This window comes from Oncorhynchus gorbuscha, unplaced genomic scaffold (assembly GCF_021184085.1).
Source record: "Oncorhynchus gorbuscha isolate QuinsamMale2020 ecotype Even-year unplaced genomic scaffold, OgorEven_v1.0 Un_scaffold_743, whole genome shotgun sequence".
Taxonomy (NCBI): Eukaryota; Metazoa; Chordata; class Actinopteri; order Salmoniformes; family Salmonidae; genus Oncorhynchus; species Oncorhynchus gorbuscha.
In genome coordinates this window covers 104929-124491 of record NW_025745788.1, presented here as the reverse complement: position 1 = coordinate 124491, position 19563 = coordinate 104929, and the positions used below count along the sequence as shown (strand labels likewise).

At 46.3% G+C, this 19563-nt stretch overlaps 1 protein-coding gene across 1 annotated transcript in view; it reads right to left on the bottom strand.

Moving 5' to 3' along the window:
• The window catches only part of LOC124019959 (regulator of G-protein signaling 11-like), a 76745-nt gene extending 58974 nt beyond the window's left edge, over positions 1–17771 (bottom strand). The window contains exons 1-4 of the mRNA XM_046335403.1: positions 17590–17771; positions 11840–11936; positions 5789–5839; positions 5566–5672 (exon numbers count right to left, since the gene is read on the bottom strand). Of these exons, the coding sequence (XP_046191359.1) occupies positions 5566–5672; positions 5789–5839; positions 11840–11936; positions 17590–17652 (318 nt within the window). The 5' untranslated portion in view covers positions 17653–17771. The remainder of the gene's footprint in view (positions 1–5565; positions 5673–5788; positions 5840–11839; positions 11937–17589) is intronic.
• Positions 17772–19563: the final 1792 nt, after the last annotated feature.

The following is a 19563-nucleotide window of genomic DNA, read 5'->3' as shown; positions in this document are numbered from 1 at the left end:
CATGGTCTCTCCTATCATTGCTATGCAGACGACACACAATTAATCTTCTCCTTTCCCCCTTCTGATGACCAGGTGGCGAATCGCATCTCTGCATGTCTGGCAGACATATCAGTGTGGATGACGGATCACCACCTCAAGCTGAACCTCGGCAAGACGGAGCTGCTCTTCCTCCCGGGGAAGGACTGCCCGTTCCATGATCTCGCCATCACGGTTGACAACTCCATTGTGTCCTCCTCCCAGAGCGCTAAGAACCTTGGCGTGATCCTGGACAACACCCTGTCGTTCTCAACTAACATCAAGGCGGTGGCCCGTTCCTGTAGGTTCATGCTCTACAACATCCGCAGAGTACGACCCTGCCTCACACAGGAAGCGGCGCAGGTCCTAATCCAGGCACTTGTCATCTCCCGTCTGGATTACTGCAACTCGCTGTTGGCTGGGCTCCCTGCCTGCGCCATTAAACCCCTACAACTCATCCAGAACGCCGCAGCCCGTCTGGTGTTCAACCTTCCCAAGTTCTCTCACGTCACCCCGCTCCTCCGCTCTCTCCACTGGCTTCCAGTTGAAGCTCGCATCCGCTACAAGACCATGGTGCTTGCCTACGGAGCTGTGAGGGGAACGGCACCTCAGTACCTCCAGGCTCTGATCAGGCCCTACACCCAAACAAGGGCACTGCATTCATCCACCTCTGGCCTGCTCGCCTCCCTACCACTGAGGAAGTACAGTTCCCGCTCAGCCCAGTCAAAACTGTTCGCTGCTCTGGCCCCCCAATGGTGGAACAAACTCCCTCACGACGCCAGGACAGCGGAGTCAATCACCACCTTCCGGAGACACCTGAAACCCCACCTCTTTAAGGAATACCTAGGATAGGATAAGTAATCCTTCTCACCCCCCCCCCCTTTAAGATTTAGATGCACTATTGTAAAGTGACTGTTCCACTGGATGTCATAAGGTGAATGCACCAATTTGTAAGTCGCTCTGGATAAGAGCGTCTGCTAAATGACTTAAATGTAAAATGTAAACAACTATGACAACATCACCAACAAAAACAGTCCACAACTCCTGCAGCTCTGTTACACGCTGGGTATGTACATAGTCAATGGTAGGCTTTGAGGGGCCTCCTATGGTAGGTAACCACCCCTATCAAATCACAGTCAGCCCACTGACACCCCTATCAGATCACAGTCAGCCCACTGACACCCCTATCAGACCACAGTCAGCCCACTGACACCCCTATCAGACCACAGTCAGCCCACTGACACCCCACATCAGATCACAGTCAGCCCACTGACACCCCTATCAGACCACAGTCAGCCCACTGACACCCCTATCAGACCACAGTCAGCCCACTGACACCCCTATCAGATCACAGTCAGCCCACTGACACCCCTATCAGACCACAGTCAGCCCACTGACACCCCTATCAGACCACAGTCAGCCCACTGACACCCCTATCAGACCACAGTCAGCCCACTGACACCCCTATCAGACCACAGTCAGCCCACTGACACCCCTATCAGACCACAGTCAGCCCACTGACACCCCTATCAGATCTCAGTCAGCCCACTGACACCCCTATCAGATCTCAGTCAGCCCACTGACACCCCTATCAGACCAGCCCACTGTCAGCCCAGCCCACTGACACCCCTATCAGACACAGTCAGCCCACTGACACCCCTATCAGACCACAGTCAGCCCACAGACCACAGTCAGACACCCCTATCAGACCAGTCACCCACTGACACCCCTATCAGATCACAGTCAGCCCACTGACACCCCTATCAGACCACAGTCAGCCCACTGACACCCCTATCAGACCACAGTCAGCCCACTGACACCCCTATCAGACCACAGTCAGCCCACTGACACCCCTATCAGACCACAGTCAGCCCACTGACACCCCTATCAGACCACAGTCACAGTCCCACTGACACCCCTATCAGACCAGCCCACACACCCCTATCAGATCTGACACCCCTATCAGACCACAGTCAGCCCACTGACACCCCTATCAGATCTCAGCAGTCTACTTGAACAGAGGAATACTCAATGATTAGGTATCAAAACCAAAGGAACTGAGTAATATTAAGAAATGCTATAGATGGAAGGAATGTAGTGTGGAAACCTACCAAAAAACCTACCAACAATTAGGAAACATCAAATTCAATCCCTTTTAGACAACTTCCTGGACAAAACGTTCCACTGTAATAGTGGCGGTGTAAACCTGGCAGTAGAACATCTTAACAGTATATTTGACCTCTCAGCTTCCCTATCAAATCTAAAAATGTCAAATTGGCTTTTTACCAAATTATGGTGACAGAACATGTATTTACCCTGCACACCCTAATTGACAAACAAACCAAAACAAAGGCAAAGTCTTCTCATGCTTTGTTGATTTCAAAACCGGATTCGACTCAATTTGGCATCAGGGTCTGCTATACAAAAAGATGATGGAAAGTGGTGTTGGGGGTAAAACATACATTATCAAATCCATGTACACAAACAACAAGTGTGCGGTTAAAATTGCAGCTTAAGCCCCACCCTCTTCAACATATATTTCAACGAATTGGCGAGGACACTAGAACAGTCTGCAGCACCAGGCCTCGTCCTACTAGAATCTGAAGTCAAATGTCTGCTGTTTGCTGATGATCTGGTGCTTCTGTCACCAACCAAGGAGGGCCTTCAACAGCACCTAGATCTTATGCACAGATTCTGTCAGACCTGGGCCCTGACAGTAAATACAAATTCCATTTATACACCGTTGCCCTAGAGCACACAAAAAAACTATACATACCTTGGCCTAAACATCAGCACCACAAGTAACTTCCACAAGGCTGTGAACCATCTGAGAGACAAGGCAAGAAGGGCCTTCTACGCCATCAAAATGAACATAAAATTTGACATATCAATCAGGATCTGGCTAAAAATGACTTGATTCAGTTATAGAACCAATTGCCCTTTATGGTTGTGAGGTCTGGGGTCCGCTCACCAACCAAGAATTCACTAAATGGGACAAACACCAAATTGAGACTCTGCATGCAGAATTCAGCAATAACATCATCAGTGTACAACGTAAAAACCAAATAATGCATGCAGAGCAGAATTAGGCCGATACCCGCTAATTATCAAAATCCAGAAAAGAGCTGTTAAATTAAAGAGCTGTTAAATTCTACAACCACCTAAAAGGAAGAGATTCCCAAACCTTCCATAACAAAGCCATCACCTACAGAGAGATGAACCTGGAGAAGAGTTCCCTAAGCAAGCTGGTCCTCGGGCTCTGTTCACAAACAGACCCCACAGAGCCCCAGGACAGCAACACAATTAGACCCAACCAAATCATGAGAAAACAAAAATGGGAAAGAATTAACAAAGAATCTGAGAAAACTAGACTGCAATTTGGCCCTAAACAGAGAGTACACAGTGGCAGAATACCTGACCACTGTGACTGAACCAAACTTAAGGAAAGCTTTGACTATGTACAGACTCAGTGAGCAAAGCCTGAGAGGGGGTAGAGAGGAGAGAGGAGAGGAGTAGAGTGGCGAGAGAGAGGGAGATGTCTGTGTGTCTGTGTGTGCTACCTGAAAGCGGTAAGGAGAGTCATCAGATCTCAGCAGTAGAGAGGATAGAGAGAGAGGGAGATGTCTGTGTGTGTCTGTGTGTGTTACCTGGAAGCGGTAAGGAGAGTCATCAGATCTCAGCAGTAGAGAGGATAGAGAGAGAGGGAGATGTCTGTGTGTCTGTGTGTGCTACCTGAAAGCGGTAAGGAGAGTCATCAGATCTCAGCAGTAGAGAGGATAGAGAGTTAGGGAGATGTCTGTGTGTGTTACCTGGAAGCGGTAAGGAGAGTCATCAGATCTCAGCAGTAGAGAGGATAGAGAGTTAGGGAGATGTCTGTGTGTGTTACCTGGAAGCGGTAAGGAGAGTCATCAGATCTCAGCAGTAGAGAGGATAGAGAGAGAGGGAGATGTCTGTGTGTGTTACCTGGAAGCGGTAAGGAGAGTCATCAGATCTCAGCAGTAGAGAGGATAGAGAGTTAGGGAGATGTCTGTGTGTGTTACCTGGAAGCGGTAAGGAGAGTCATCAGATCTCAGCAGTAGAGAGGATAGAGAGTTAGGGAGATGTCTGTGTGTGTTACCTGGAAGCGGTAAGGAGAGTCATCAGATCTCAGCAGTAGAGAGGATAGAGAGAGAGGGAGATGTCTGTGTGTGTCTGTGTGTGTTACCTGGAAGCGGTAAGGAGAGTCATCAGATCTCAGCAGTAGAGAGGATAGAGAGTTAGGGAGATGTCTGTGTGTGTTACCTGGAAGCGGTAAGGAGAGTCATCAGATCTCAGCAGTAGAGAGGATAGAGAGTTAGGGAGATGTCTGTGTGTGTTACCTGGAAGCGGTAAGGAGAGTCATCAGATCTCAGCAGTAGAGAGGATAGAGAGAGAGGGAGATGTCTGTGTGTGTCTGTGTGTGTTACCTGGAAGCGGTAAGGAGAGTCATCAGATCTCAGCAGTAGAGAGGATAGAGAGTTAGGGAGATGTCTGTGTGTGTCTGTGTGTGTTACCTGGAAGCGGTAAGGAGAGTCATCAGATCTCAGCAGTAGAGAGGATAGAGAGTTAGGGAGATGTCTGTGTGTGTTACCTGGAAGCGGTAAGGAGAGTCATCAGATCTCAGCAGTAGAGAGGATAGAGAGAGAGGGAGATGTCTGTGTGTGTTACCTGGAAGCGGTAAGGAGAGTCATCAGATCTCAGCAGTAGAGAGGATAGAGAGTTAGGGAGATGTCTGTGTGTGTTACCTGGAAGCGGTAAGGAGAGTCATCAGATCTCAGCAGTAGAGAGGATAGAGAGTTAGGGAGATGTCTGTGTGTGTTACCTGGAAGCGGTAAGGAGAGTCATCAGATCTCAGCAGTAGAGAGGATAGAGAGAGAGGGAGATGTCTGTGTGTGTTACCTGGAAGCGGTAAGGAGAGTTATCAGATCTCAGCAGTAGAGAGGATAGAGAGAGAGGGAGATGTCTGTGTGTGTCTGTGTGTGTTACCTGGAAGTGGTAAGGAGAGTCATCAGATCTCAGCAGTAGAGAGGATAGAGAGTTAGGGAGATGTCTGTGTGTGTTACCTGGAAGCGGTAAGGAGAGTTATCAGATCTCAGCAGTAGAGAGGATAGAGAGAGAGGGAGATGTCTGTGTGTGTTACCTGGAAGCGGTAAGGAGAGTCATCAGATCTCAGCAGTAGAGAGGATAGAGAGAGAGGGAGATGTCTGTGTGTGTCTGTGTGTGTTACCTGGAAGCGGTAAGGAGTGTCATCAGATCTCAGCAGTAGAGAGGATAGAGAGTTAGGGAGATGTCAAGTCGCTTTGGATAAAAGCGTCTGCTAAATGGCATATATTATTATTATTATTATTATTATGTCTGTGTGTGTTACCTGGAAGCGGTAAGGAGAGTCATCAGATCTCAGCAGTAGAGAGGATAGAGAGAGAGGGAGATGTCTGTGTGTGTCTGTGTGTGTTACCTGGAAGTGGTAAGGAGAGTCATCAGATCTCAGCAGTAGAGAGGATAGAGAGTTAGGGAGATGTCTGTGTGTGTTACCTGGAAGCGGTAAGGAGAGTCATCAGATCTCAGCAGTAGAGAGCGTGGCTCCCTCAGAGGATAGATGTACCCATACTGCACCAGGAGTCCTCCCAGGTGGCGAGCCTCTACACACACATTCCCAAAAAGTGACACATTGCAGCTTTGAGACAAAGATATGGTATAAAACTAGACAGTGACAGGAGGAATACATCCCCAGTGAATAAGGAACAACAAGACTTACCTTCCTCTGTTATGTTGTATTTCTGAATCAGCCATTCAATGACATCATTACCTAAAGAGAAAGAGACATTTGCCCCGTTTATACCTGGTTCTAACATGCATCCTTTGTCCTGATCTGGTCAGCATGCTGATTGTGCCCACATTGCCAGATAGGTGTAGACGATTAAAAGAGGCATTGTGATGTGATTGTGATCAGATCTTCCTGACCCCCTCCGGAGGTATTCAGGGACCCGTTGTGCCTGGATAAATGCCAAGTGTAGATGGATCTGGATAAATGCCAAGTGTAGCCAGATCTGGATAAATGCCAAGTGTAGATGGATCTGGATAAATGCCAAGTGTAGAAGGATCTGGATAAATGCCAAGTGTAGACGGATCTGGATAAATGCCAAGTGTAGACGGGTCTGGATAAATGCCAAGTGTAGATGGGTCTGGATAAATGCCAAGTGTAGATGGATCTGGATAAATGCCAAGTGTAGATGGATCTGGATAAATACCAAGTGTAGATGGATCTGGATAAATGCCAAGTGTAGATGGATCTGGATAAATGCCAAGTGTAGACAGATCTGGATAAATGCCAAGTGTAGATGGATCTGGATAAATGCCAAGTGTAGATGGATCTGGATAAATGCCAAGTGTAGATGGATCTGGATAAATGCCAAGTGTAGATGGATCTGGATAAATGCCAAGTGTAGACGGGTCTGGATAAATGCCAAGTGTAGACGGATTTGGATAAATGCCAAGTGTAGACGGATCTGGATAAATGCCAAGTGTAGATGGATCTGGATAAATGCCAAGTGTAGACGGGTCTGGATAAATGCCAAGTGTAGATGGATCTGGATAAATGCCAAGTGTAGACGGATTTGGATAAATGCCAAGTGTAGATGGATCTGGATAAATGCCAAGTGTAGATGGGTCTGGATAAATGCCAAGTGTAGATGGATCTGGATAAATGCCAAGTGTAGACGGATCTGGATAAATGCCAAGTGTAGACAGATCTGGATAAATGCCAAGTGTAGATGGATCTGGATAAATGCCAAGTGTAGATGGATCTGGATAAATGCCAAGTGTAGATGGATCTGGATAAATGCCAAGTGTAGATGGATCTGGATAAATGCCAAGTGTAGATGGATCTGGATAAATGCCAAGTGTAGATGGATCTGGATAAATGCCAAGTGTAGACGGATCTGGATAAATGCCAAGTGTAGACAGATCTGGATAAATGCCAAGTGTAGATGGATCTGGATAAATGCCAAGTGTAGATGGATCTGGATAAATGCCAAGTGTAGATGGATCTGGATAAATGCCAAGTGTAGATGGATCTGGATAAATGCCAAGTGTAGATGGATCTGGATAAATGCCAAGTGTAGATGGATCTGGATAAATGCCAAGTGTAGATGGATCTGGACAGATCACAAACCTTTTGATCATCACTATCCTTTTAAAATCACTGACAGTTGGCATTAATATACATGACCTTTCAAACCTTTGGGGTCACTGACAGGTGGCATTAATATACATGACCTTTCAAACCTTTGGGGTCACTTAGAAGTGTCTGTTTTTTGAAAGAAAAGCACATTTTTTATTCATTAATAAATAACATCAAATTGATCAGAAGTACAGTGCAGACATTGTTAATGTTGTAGCTGTAGGAACTAACTTAGTCTCTCATATCTATTGTAGCTGTAGGAACTAACTTAGTCTCTCAAATCTATTGTAGCTGTAGGAACTAACTTAGTCTCTCATATCTATTGTAGCTGTAGGAACTAACTTAGTCTCTCATATCTATTGTAGCTGTAGGAACTAACTTAGTCTCTCATATCTATTGTAGCTGTAGGAACTAACTTAGTCTCTCATATCTATTGTAGCTGTAGGAACTAACTAACTAACTCTCTCATATCTATTGTAGCTGTAGTAACTAACTAACTCTCTCATTTCTATTGTAGCTGTAGTAACTAACTAACTCTCTCATTTCTATTGTAGCTGTAGTAACTAACTAACTCTCTCATTTCTATTGTAGCTGTAGTAACTAACTAACTCTCTCATTTCTATTGTAGCTGTAGTAACTAACTAACTCTCTCATTTCTATTGTAGCTGGAAACGGCATTTACAAAAAATAGAATATCTACATAGGCGTACAGAGGCCCGTTATCAGCGACCATCACTCCTGTGTTCCAATGGCACGTTGTTTTAGCTAATCCAAGTTTATCATTTTAAAAAGGAAACCCTGTTGTTAGCACAGCTGAAAACTGTTGTTCTAATTAAAGAAGCAATACAACTGTCCTTCTTTAGACGAGTTGAGTATCTGGAGCATCAAACAGACCCCACAAGCCCCAGGACCAATATTACCTCTAAGCTGCATGCCTGAGCAGCTCACAGCTCCCCAGGACCAATATTACCTCTAAGCTGCATGCTGAGCAGGCTCGCAGCTCCCCAGGACCAATATTACCTCTAAGCTGCATGCCTGAGCAGCTCGCAGCTCCCCAGGACCAATATTACCTCTAAGCTGCATGCCTGAGCAGCTAGCAGCTCCCCAGGACCAATATTACCTCTAAGCTGCATGCCTGAGCAGCTAGCAGCTCCCCAGGACCAATATTACCTCTAAGCTGCATGCTGAGCAGGCTCGCAGCTCCCCAGGACCAATATTACCTCTAAGCTGCATGCCTGAGCAGCTCGCAGCTCCCCAGGACCAATATTACCTCTAAGCTGCATGCCTGAGCAGCTAGCAGCTCCCCAGGACCAATATTACCTCTAAGCTGCATGCTGAGCAGGCTCGCAGCTCCCCAGGACCAATATTACCTCTAAGCTGCATGCCTGAGCAGCTCGCAGCTCCCCAGGACCAATATTACCTCTAAGCTGCATGCCTGAGCAGCTAGCAGCTCCCCAGGACCAATATTACCTCTAAGCTGCATGTCTGAGCAGCTCGCAGCTCCCCAGGACCAATATTACCTCTAAGCTGCATGCCTGAGCAGCTCGCAGCTCCCCAGGACCAATATTACCTCTAAGCTGCATGCTGAGCAGGCTCGCAGCTCCCCAGGACCAATATTACCTCTAAGCTGCATGCTGAGCAGGCTCGCAGCTCCCCAGGACCAATATTACCTCTAAGCTGCATGCCTGAGCAGCTCGCAGCTCCCCAGGACCAATATTACCTCTAAGCTGCATGCCTGAGCAGCTCGCAGCTCCCCAGGACCAATATTACCTCTAAGCTGCATGCCTGAGCAGCTCGCAGCTCCCCAGGACCAATATTACCTCTAAGCTGCATGCCTGAGCAGCTCGCAGCTCCCCAGGACCAATATTACCTCTAAGCTGCATGCCTGAGCAGCTCGCAGCTCCCCAGGACCAATATTACCTCTAAGCTGCATGCCTGAGCAGCTCGCAGCTCCCCAGGACCAATATTACCTCTAAGCTGCATGCCTGAAGCAGCTCGCAGCTCCCCAGGACCAATATTACCTCTAAGCTGCATGCCTGAGCAGCTCAAGCTCCCCAGGACCAATATTACCTCTAAGCTGCATGCCTGAGCAGCTCGCAGCTCCCCAGGACCAATATTACCTCTAAGCTGCATGCCTGAGCAGCTCGCAGCTCCCCAGGACCAATATTACCTCTAAGCTGCATGCCTGAGCAGCTCGCAGCTCCCCAGGACCAATATTACCTCTAAGCTGCATGCCTGAGCAGCTCGCAGCTCCCCAGGACCAATATTACCTCTAAGCTGCATGCCTGAGCAGCTCGCAGCTCCCCAGGACCAATATTACCTCTAAGCTGCATGCTGAGCAGGCTAGCAGCTCCCCAGGACCAATATTACCTCTAAGCTGCATGCCTGAGCAGACTCGCAGCTCCCCAGGACCAATATTACCTCTAAGCTGCATGCCTGAGCAGCTCGCAGCTCCCCAGGACCAATATTACCTCTAAGCTGCATGCCTAAGCAGCTCGCAGCTCCCCAGGACCAATATTACCTCTAAGCTGCATGCCTGAGCAGCTCGCAGCTCCCCAGGACCAATATTACCTCTAAGCTGCATGCCTGAGCAGCTCGCAGCTCCCCAGGACCAATATTACCTCTAAGCTGCATGCCTGAGCAGCTCGCAGCTCCCCAGGACTGCCGTGCAAAAGAAATATCAGCACAGAGAAGCACGAGATTGAAATTCACTAAACTTTCTACTTTCCCCCTTAGTTAAAACTATCAATGTTTTCCTTTACTGTGGGACTTGTGATAGGTTCAACAATGCAACAATGTAATAGGTTTCAATGCAACAATGTAATAGGTTTCAATGCAACAATGTAATAGGTTTCAATGCAACAATGTAATAGGTTTCAATGCAACAATGTAATAGGTTTCAATGCAACAATGTAATAGGTTTCAATGCAACATACTGAAACAAAACAAACTATGCATGAGATTTTGTTGTAGGCAGAATGCATTGGAGTAGGATTCTATTGCACTGACATGCACTATTCAGCATGAGCGGTCGTGAGTAGATGAACTGGACTGTGTTTACAGCATGAGCGGTCGTGAGTAGATGCACTGGACTGTGTTTACAGCATGAGTGGTCGTGAGTAGATGCACTGGACTGTGTTTACAGCATGAGTGGTCGTGAGTAGATGCACTGGACTGTGTTTACAGCATGAGTGGTCGTGAGTAGATGCACTGGACTGTGTTTACAGCATGAGTGGTCGTGAGTAGATGCACTGGACAGTGTTTACAGCATGAGTGGTCGTGAGTAGATGCACTGGACTGTGTTTACAGCATGAGGGGTCCTGAGTAGATGAACTGGACTGTGTTTACAGCATGAGTGGTCGTGAGTAGATGCACTGGACTGTGTTTACAGCATGAGTGGTCGTGAGTAGATGCACTGGACTGTGTTTACAGCATGAGCGGTCGTGATTAGATGAACTGGACTGTGTTTACAGCATGAGTGGTCGTGAGTAGATGAACTGGACTGTGTTTACAGCATGAGGGGTCCTGAGTAGATGCACTTGTTTTGAGATCAAAGCGAGAGCTGCATTGTTCATATCCTGAACTAGTTAGTGGGTTATTAGCCCAGTTATAGATCATTTGTAGTCAGCAATGGGGGAGTGATTGTTGAGCACAAAACATTTATTTCTAGACCTCTAATGAGTCAGGTAAAGAGCTTAAATGGGCAGTGTTGTATTTTGTGACAGGCTTCAATAAGCTAAGTAGCCAATAGGCAGAGGGTAGTATAATTTGTCTGATTCTCCGTAATAATGGTATGAGAATAATAATGCATTTTATTTTGGTTTCTTGCTTCTAAAAACATTTTCAGTCCTCTTCTTGTCTGAAGGACAAGTGGATAAACAGGTATAATGGAGATGAGGACCTAGAGGTCATGGTGGGTGGAATAACAATGATGAGGACCTAGAGGTCATGGTGGGGTGGTATAACAGTGATGAGGACCTAGAGGTCATGGTGGGTGGAATAACAGTGATGAGGACCTAGAGGTCATGGTGGGGTGGTATAACAGTGGTGAGGACCTAGAGGTCATGGTGGGGTGGTATAACAGTGATGAGGACCTAGAGGTCATGGTGGGTGGTATAACAGTGGTGAGGACCTAGAGGTCATGGTGGGGTGGTATAACGGTGATGAGGACCTAGAGCTCATGGTGGGTGGTATAACAGTGATGAGGACCTAGAGGTCATGGTGGGTGGTATAACAGTGATGAGGACCTAGAGGTCATGGTGGGTGGTATAACGGTGATGAGGACCTAGAGGTCATGGTGGGTGGTATAACGGTGATGAGGACCTAGAGCTCATGGTGGGTGGTATAACAGTGATGAGGACCTAGAGGTCATGGTGGGTGGTATAACAGTGATGAGGACCTAGAGGTCATGGTGGGTGGTATAACGGTGATGAGGACCTAGAGGTCATGGTGGGGTGGTATAACAGTGATGAGGACCTAGAGGTCATGGTGGGTGGTATAACAGTGATGAGGACCTAGAGGTCATGGTGGGTGGTATAACGGTGATGAGGACCTAGAGGTCATGGTGGGGTGGTATAACAGTGATGAGGTCCTAGAGGTCATGGTATTGCAACCTTGGTAACCTACCGGTCATGGCGTGTGGTATAACGGTGATGAGGAGTCTCTGGTTTCTCATCTTCATCCCCATGTCAGGATCTTGCATTGCTACGATCACTCTCTCCATCTACACACACACGCACACACACACACACACACACACACACACACACACACACACACACACACACACACACACACACACACACACACACACACACACACACACACACACACACACACACACACACACACACACACACACACACACACACACACAGAAACATTGAGCTCTACTCGTGACCTCTATTATTCCATTATTAGTCTGTTAGTTTAGAAACTACAGTTTAGTGAAGTTACGGATTAGGGAGTAGGGTGTAGGGGATAGGGAGTAGGGGATGGGGAGTAGGGGTTAGGGAGTAGGGGTTAGGGAGTAGGGGATAGGGGTTAAGGGTTAGGGAGTAGGGGTTAGGGGATAGGGAGTAGGGGTTAAGGTTTAGGGGTTAGTGTTACAGAGTGGGAGTAGGGGTTAGGGAGTAGGGTATAGGGTTTAGGGGATAGTGAGTAGGGTTAGGGTTACAGAGTAGGGAGTAGGGGTTAGGGTTTAGGGTTTAGGGGTTAGGGAATAAGGGTTAGGGTTACATAGTAGGGAGTAGGAGTTAGGGAGTAGGGGTTAGGGTGTAGGAGTTATGGAGTAGGGTTTAGGGTTTAGGGATTGGATTTAGGGGATAGGGTTATGGAGTAGGGGTTAGGGTGTAGGGAGTAGGGTTAGTAGGAGTTAGGGTTTACGCCCCTGTCCCGAAGCTAGCACCACTTAGCCGTGAGCCAGACGCATCTCCTGGTTAGCAAATTAAATTACTACAACTACAATACCTCCTCCGCCAACTGGCCTGGTCCCTTTGTCAACACGATGCCCCGCCGTACCACCACGACTGGTCCGCCAACGTAACTCCATCCGCTGTGCCCTCAACCGGCCGTCGGAGCAGATGCTTCTACTAGCCCCGGCCTGCTAACTTTAAACGGCGTGTCTCCCGGTTGCTAGCGTAGTAACGACTACCCCGTCTTCCCTGTTTCATCTATTGCTGTTCACCGGACCCAATGTTCACTTGGCTACATAGCTGATGCCTGATGGACTGTTCATTCATCCCGGTACTCCATTTAGTTTATTTAGTTTATTTTCTTAGTTTATCTGTCGTCCACTTTGTTTACCTTTGTTTATCTGTCGGCCTCAGCCACAAACTCAGGCCCTGTGTGTAGTTAACCGACACTCTCTGCCCATTCATCGCCATTTTACCTGTTGTTGTTGTCTTAGATGATTAGCTGTTGTTGTCTTACCTGTTGTTGTCTTAGCTAGCTCTCCCAATCTACACATATATATATATATGCCATTTAGCAGACGCTTTTATCCAAAGCGACTTACAGTCATGTGTGCATACATTCTACGTATGGGTGGTCCCGGGGATCGAACCCACTACCCTGGCGTTACAAGCGCCATGCTCTACCAACTGAGCTACAGAAGGACCACATGTGAAGCATCGCTATATGTCTCTCTCAAATGTCAATATGCCTTGTAAACTGTTGTTTAGGATAGTTATCATTGTTTTAGTTCACTGCGTAGCCTCAAGTCCCACTCAACATGCCTCATATACCTCTTTTGTCTCACCTCCCACACATGCGGTGACCTCACCCAGCATAACTAGCGTGTCCAAAGATGCAACCTCTCTTATCATCACTCAATGCCTAGGTTTACCTCCACTGTACCCGCACCCTATCATACCCGTCTGTACATTATGCCCTGAATCTATTGTACCAGGCCCAGAAATCTGCTCCTTTTATTCTCTGTCCCCAATGCACTAGATGACCAGTTTTGATAGCCTTTAGCCGTACCCTCATCCTACTCCTCCTCTGTTCCTCAGGTGATGTGGAGGTTAACCAAGGCCCTGCATGTCCCCAGGCATTCTCATTTGTTGACTTCTGTAACTGAAAAAGCCTTGGTTTCTTGCATGTTAACATCAGAAGCCTCCTCCCTAAGTTTGTTTTACTCACTGCTTTAGCACACTCCGCCAACCCTGATGTTCTTGCAGTGTCCGAATCCTGGCTTAGGAAGGCCATCAAAGAGTTCTGAGATTTCCATCCCCAACTACAACATTTTCCGTCAAGATAGAATTGCCAAAGGAGGGGGAGTTGCAATCTACTGCAGAGAGAGCCTTAAGTTCTGTCATACTTTCCAGGTCTATGCCCATATGCTCAAACAGTTCGAGCTTCTAATTTTAGAAATTAATCTCTCCATAAATAAGTCTCTCACTGTTGCTACCTGTTATAGACCCCCTTAGCTCCCAGCTGTGCTCTGGACACCATATGTGAATTGATTGCACCCCATCTATCTTCAGAGTTCGTTCTGTTAGGTGATTTAAACTGGGATATGCTTAACGCCCCCGGCCGTCCTAAAATCTAAGATAGATGCCCTCAATCTCACACAAATTATCAACGAACCCACCAGGTACAACTCTAAATCCTTGAACATGGGCACCCACATAGATATTATCCAACTAGCCATCCAAATACACATCTGCTGTTTTCAATCAGGATCTCAGATAAATAAGCATGCCCCATTCAAAATAAGCATGCCCCATTCAAAAAATGTAGAACTAAGAACAGATATAGCCAGACCTGACTGCCCTTGACCAACACACAAACATCCTGTGGCGGACTGCAATAGTATCGAATAGTCCCTGAGATGTGTAACTTTTCAGGGAAGTCAGGAACCAATACACGCAGTCAGTCAGGAACGCAAAGGCAAGACATTTCTGATAGAAATTTGCATCCTGTAGCTCTAACTCCAAAAAGTTTTGGGACACTGTAAAGTCCATGGAGAATAAGAGCACCTCCTCCCAGCTGCCCACTGCACTAAGGCTAGGTAACACTGTCACCACCGATAAATCCACCATAATCGAGTATTTCAATAAACATTTCTCTACGGCTGCCCATGCGTTCCTCCTGGCGACTCCAATCCCGGCAAACAGCTCCGCACCTCCAACAGCTACTTGCCTGAGCCTCCCCAGCTTCTCCTTCACCCAAATCCAGATAGCAGATGTTCTGAAAGAGCTGCAAAACCCGGACCCGGACAGCTCCGCATACCCCGCAGCTACTTGCCCAACTTCTCCTTCACTCAAATCCACTATTACTAGTCTGTTCAACCTCTCTTTTGTATCATCTGAGATCTCCAAAGATTGGAAAGCTGCCACAGTTATCCCCCTCTTAAAAGGGGGTGACACTCTAGACCCAAACTATTATAGACCTATATCCATCATGCCCTGCCTTTCTAAAGTCTTCAAAAGCAAAGTTAATAAACAGATCACTGACCATTTCGAATCCCACCGTACATTCTCCTCTGTGCAAACCGGTTTTCCAAGCTGGTCACGGGTGCACCTCAGCCATGCTCAAGGTACTAAACGATATCATAATAGCCATCAATAAACGACAGTACTGTGCAGCTGTCTTCATCGACCTGGCCAAGGCTTTCGACTCTGTCAATCAACGTATTCTTATCGGCAGACTCAACAGCCTTGGTTTCTCAAATGACTGCCTCGCCTGTTTCACCAACTACTTCTCAGACAGAGTTCAGTGTAAAATCGGAGGCATGTTGTCCGGACCTCTGGCAGTCTCTATGGGGGTACCACAGGGTTCAATTCTCGGGCAGACTCTTTTCTCTGTATATATCAACAATGTCGCTCTTGCTTCGGGTGATTCCCTCATCCACCTCTACACAGACAACACCATTCTGTATCCTTCCGGCCCTTCTTTGGACACTGTTTAACAAACCTCCAAACAAGCTTCACTGCCATACAACACTCCTTCCGTGGCCTCCAACTCCTCTTAAACGCTAGTAAAACTAAATGCATTCTATTCCACCGCTCGCTGCCTGCACACTTACAGACGCATATTAAACATCTCCAATCCAAAATCAAATCTAGAATCGGCTTCCTATTTCGCATCAAATCCCCTTTACTCACACCGCCAAACATACCTCGTAAAACTGACTATCCTACCGATCCTCGACTTCGGCGAGGTAATTTACGAAGTAGCTACCAATACTCTACTCAGCAAACTGGATGCAGTCTATCACAGTGCAATCCGTTTTGTCACCAAAGCGCCTTATACCACCCACCACTGCGACCTGTATGCTCTAGTCCGCTGACCCTCTATTCATCGCCAGACCCACTTGGCTCCAGGTCATCTATAAGTCTATGCTAGCTAAAGCTCCACCTTATCTCAGCTCACTGGTCACGATAAAAACACCCACCCATAGCACACACTCCAGCAGGTATATCTCACTGGTCATCCCCAAAGCCAACACTTCCTTTAGCCGCCTTTCCTTCCAGTTCTCTGCTGCCAACGACTGGAACGAATTGCAAAAATCGCTGAAGCTGGAGACTTCTATTTCCCACACTAACTTTAAACATCATCTATCTGAGCAGCTAACCGATCGCTGCAGCTGTACATAGCCCATCTGTAAATAGCCCATCCAATCCACCTACCTCATCCCCCTATTGTTTTTATTTAATTTTCTGCTCATTTGCACACCAGTATTTCTACTTGCACATCACCATCTGCTTATCTATCACTCCAATGTTAATCTGCTAAATTGTAATTACTTCGCTACGATGGCCGATTTACTGCCTCACCACCTCACGCCATTTGCATACGGTATATAGACTTTCTTCTTTTTCTATTGTGTTATTGACTGTACTCTTGTTTATTCCACGTATAACTCTGTGTTGTTGTTTGTGTCGCACTGCTTCGCAGTTGTAAATGAGAACTTGTTCTCAACTAGCTTACCTGGTTAAATAAAAAAATAGAGAGTAGGGGTTAGGGAGTAGGGGTTAGGGACAGGGTTTAGGGAGTGGGGGTTAGGGAGCAGGGAGCAGGGGTTAGGGAGTGGGGGTTAGGGAGTGGGGGTTATGGTTTAGGGAGTAGGGGTTAGGGACAGGGTTTAGGGAGTGGGGGTTAGGGAGCAGGGAGCAGGGGTTAGGGACAGGGTTTAGGGGTAAGGGAGTGGGGGTTAGGGTTAGGGTTTAGGGGTTAGGGAATGGGGGTTAGGGAGCAGGGGTTAGGGTTTAGGGAGCAGGGTTTAGGGAGCAGGGAGCAGGGGTTAGGGACAGGGTTTAGGGGTTAGGGTTAGCGAGTAGGGTTTAGGGAGTAGGGGTTAGGGACAGGGTTTAGGGGTTAGGGACAGGGTTTAGGGAGTGGGGGTTAGGGAGCAGGGAGCAGGGGTTAGGGAGTGGGGGTTAGGGAGTGGGGGTTAGGGACAGGGTTTAGGGAGTGGGGGTTAGGGAGCAGGGAGCAGGGGTTAGGGACAGGGTTTAGGGGTTAGGGAGTGGGGGTTAGGGTTAGGGTTTAGGGGTTAGGGAGTGCGGGTTAGGGTTTAGGGAGCAGGAGTTAGGGACAGGGTTTAGGGGTTAGGGTTAGCGAGTAGGGTTTAGGGAGTAGGGGTTAGGGACAGGGTTTAGGGGTAAGGGAGTGGGGGTTAGGGAGCAGGAGTTAGGGACAAGGTTTAGGGGTTAGGGAGTAGGGGTTAGGGTTTAGGGAGCAGGGGTTAGGGACAGGGTTTAGGGGTTAGGGTTAGCGAGTAGGGTTTAGGGAGTAGGGGTTAGGGGCAGGGTTTAGGGGATGGGGTTAGGGTTTAGGGGATGGGGTTAGGGGCAGTGTTCAGGGTTAGTAGTAAGGTTTAGGGGTAATGGTGTAGGAGTAGTGAGTAGGGTTTAGTGTAGTTACGGTACCTTTCTGAGGCAATACATCTGCTCCCTCTGAGCTCCTCCTTTTGTCAGCGTGTTGATGGTCATCTTCTCTCTCTCCGTCTCTCTCCCTCTCTCTCTATCTCTCTATCCCCTCTCTATATATCTCTCTTTCTCTCTTTAGCTCTCTCTCTCTCTCTCTCTCTTTATATATCTCTGTCTCTCCGTCTCTCTCTCTCCGTCTCTCTATATATATATCTCTCTCTCCGTCTCTCTCTCTCTATCCCTCACTCTCTATATATCTTTTTCTCTCTTTAGCTCTCTCCTTCTCTATCTCTCTTTCAATAGAAGTGCTGTCTAGATGTCTCTGTCTCTTTTCAGTAATCGGAGGTAGCAGGCTGCAGCAGGACAGTAAAGTGCAGAAATGAACCGAGCTGCACAAGAGCATCCAGCACCCTCCCTCTCTTTCTCCATCCACCTTTTATCTCTCTCACTCACTCCATCCCCTCCCCTCCCCCTCTCCCTCTCTCCTCTCTCTCTCTCTCTCTCTCTCTCTCTCTCTCTCTCTCTCTCTCTCTCTCTCTCCCTCTCTCTCTCACTCCACCCCCCTCTCTCTCTGTCTCTCTCTCTCTCTCTCTCTCTCTCTCTCTCTCTCTCTCTCTCTCTCTCTCTCTCTCTCTCTCTCTCTCTCTCTCTCACTCCATCCCCTCCCCCTTCTATCTCTCTCTTTCCATCCACCCTCTCACTCTCTCATCCCCTCCCCCTTCTATCTCTCTCTTTCCATCCACCCTCTCACTCTCTCATCCCCTCCCCCCCCTCCCCCTCTCCCTCTCTCTCTCTCTCTCTCTCTCTCTCTCTCTCTCTCTCTCTCTCTCTCTCTCTCTCTCTCTCTCTCTTTTCTCTCACTCTCTCATCCCCTTCCCCTTCTATCTCTGTCTTTCCATCCACCCTCTCACTCTCTCATCCCTCCCCCTTCTATCTCTCTCTTTCCATCCACCCTCTCACTCTCTCATCCCCTCCCCCTTCTATCTCTCAGACTGGTGATGCTGCCATTCTGCGGATTAATGAGGATTATATTATATTGCATATTTATTAATTCATTTATGTTCACCGTGGTGAAACCTTTATGAGATGGGAATATTAAAAGACATCATCATAAGTAGTAATACTTTATTAATATATTTTGTAGGTATATTTATGTTAGTAATACTTTATTAATATATTTAGTAGGTATGTTTATTTTAGGAATACTTTCTTAATATATTTAGTAGATACATTTATGTTAGGAATACTTTATTAATATATTTAGTAGATATATTTATGTTAGTAATACTTTATTAATATATTTAGTAGGTATATTTATGTTAGTAATACTTTATTAATATATTTAGTAGGTATATTTATTTTAGGAATACTTTCTTAATATATTTAGTAGATACATTTATGTTAGGAATACTTTATTAATATATGAATATATTTAGTAGGTATATTTATGTTAGTAATACTTTATTAATATATTTAGTAGGTATATTTATGTTAGTAATACTTTATTAATATATTTAGTAGGTATATTTATGTTAGGAATACTATATTAATACATTTAGTAGGTATATTTATGTTAATAATACTTTATTAATATATTTAGTAGGTATATTCATGTTAGTAATACTTTATTAATATATTTAGTAGGTATATTTATGTTAGGAATACTATATTAATACATTTAGTAGGTATATTTATGTTAATAATACTTTATTAATATATTTAGTATGTATATTCATGTTAGTAATACTTTATTAATATATTTAGTAGATATATTTATGTTAGGAATACTTTATTAATACATTTAGTAGGTATATTTATGTTAGTAATACTTGTAATATATTTAGTAGATATATTTATGTTAGGAAAACTTTATTAATACCTTTAGTATTTTCTAAGGCTCATCATCCAGGCAGCAGTGTTAGGGTAACCTAGGCAGCAGCCTTACCACACCACAGAGTAGTTGCAAACAAGAAA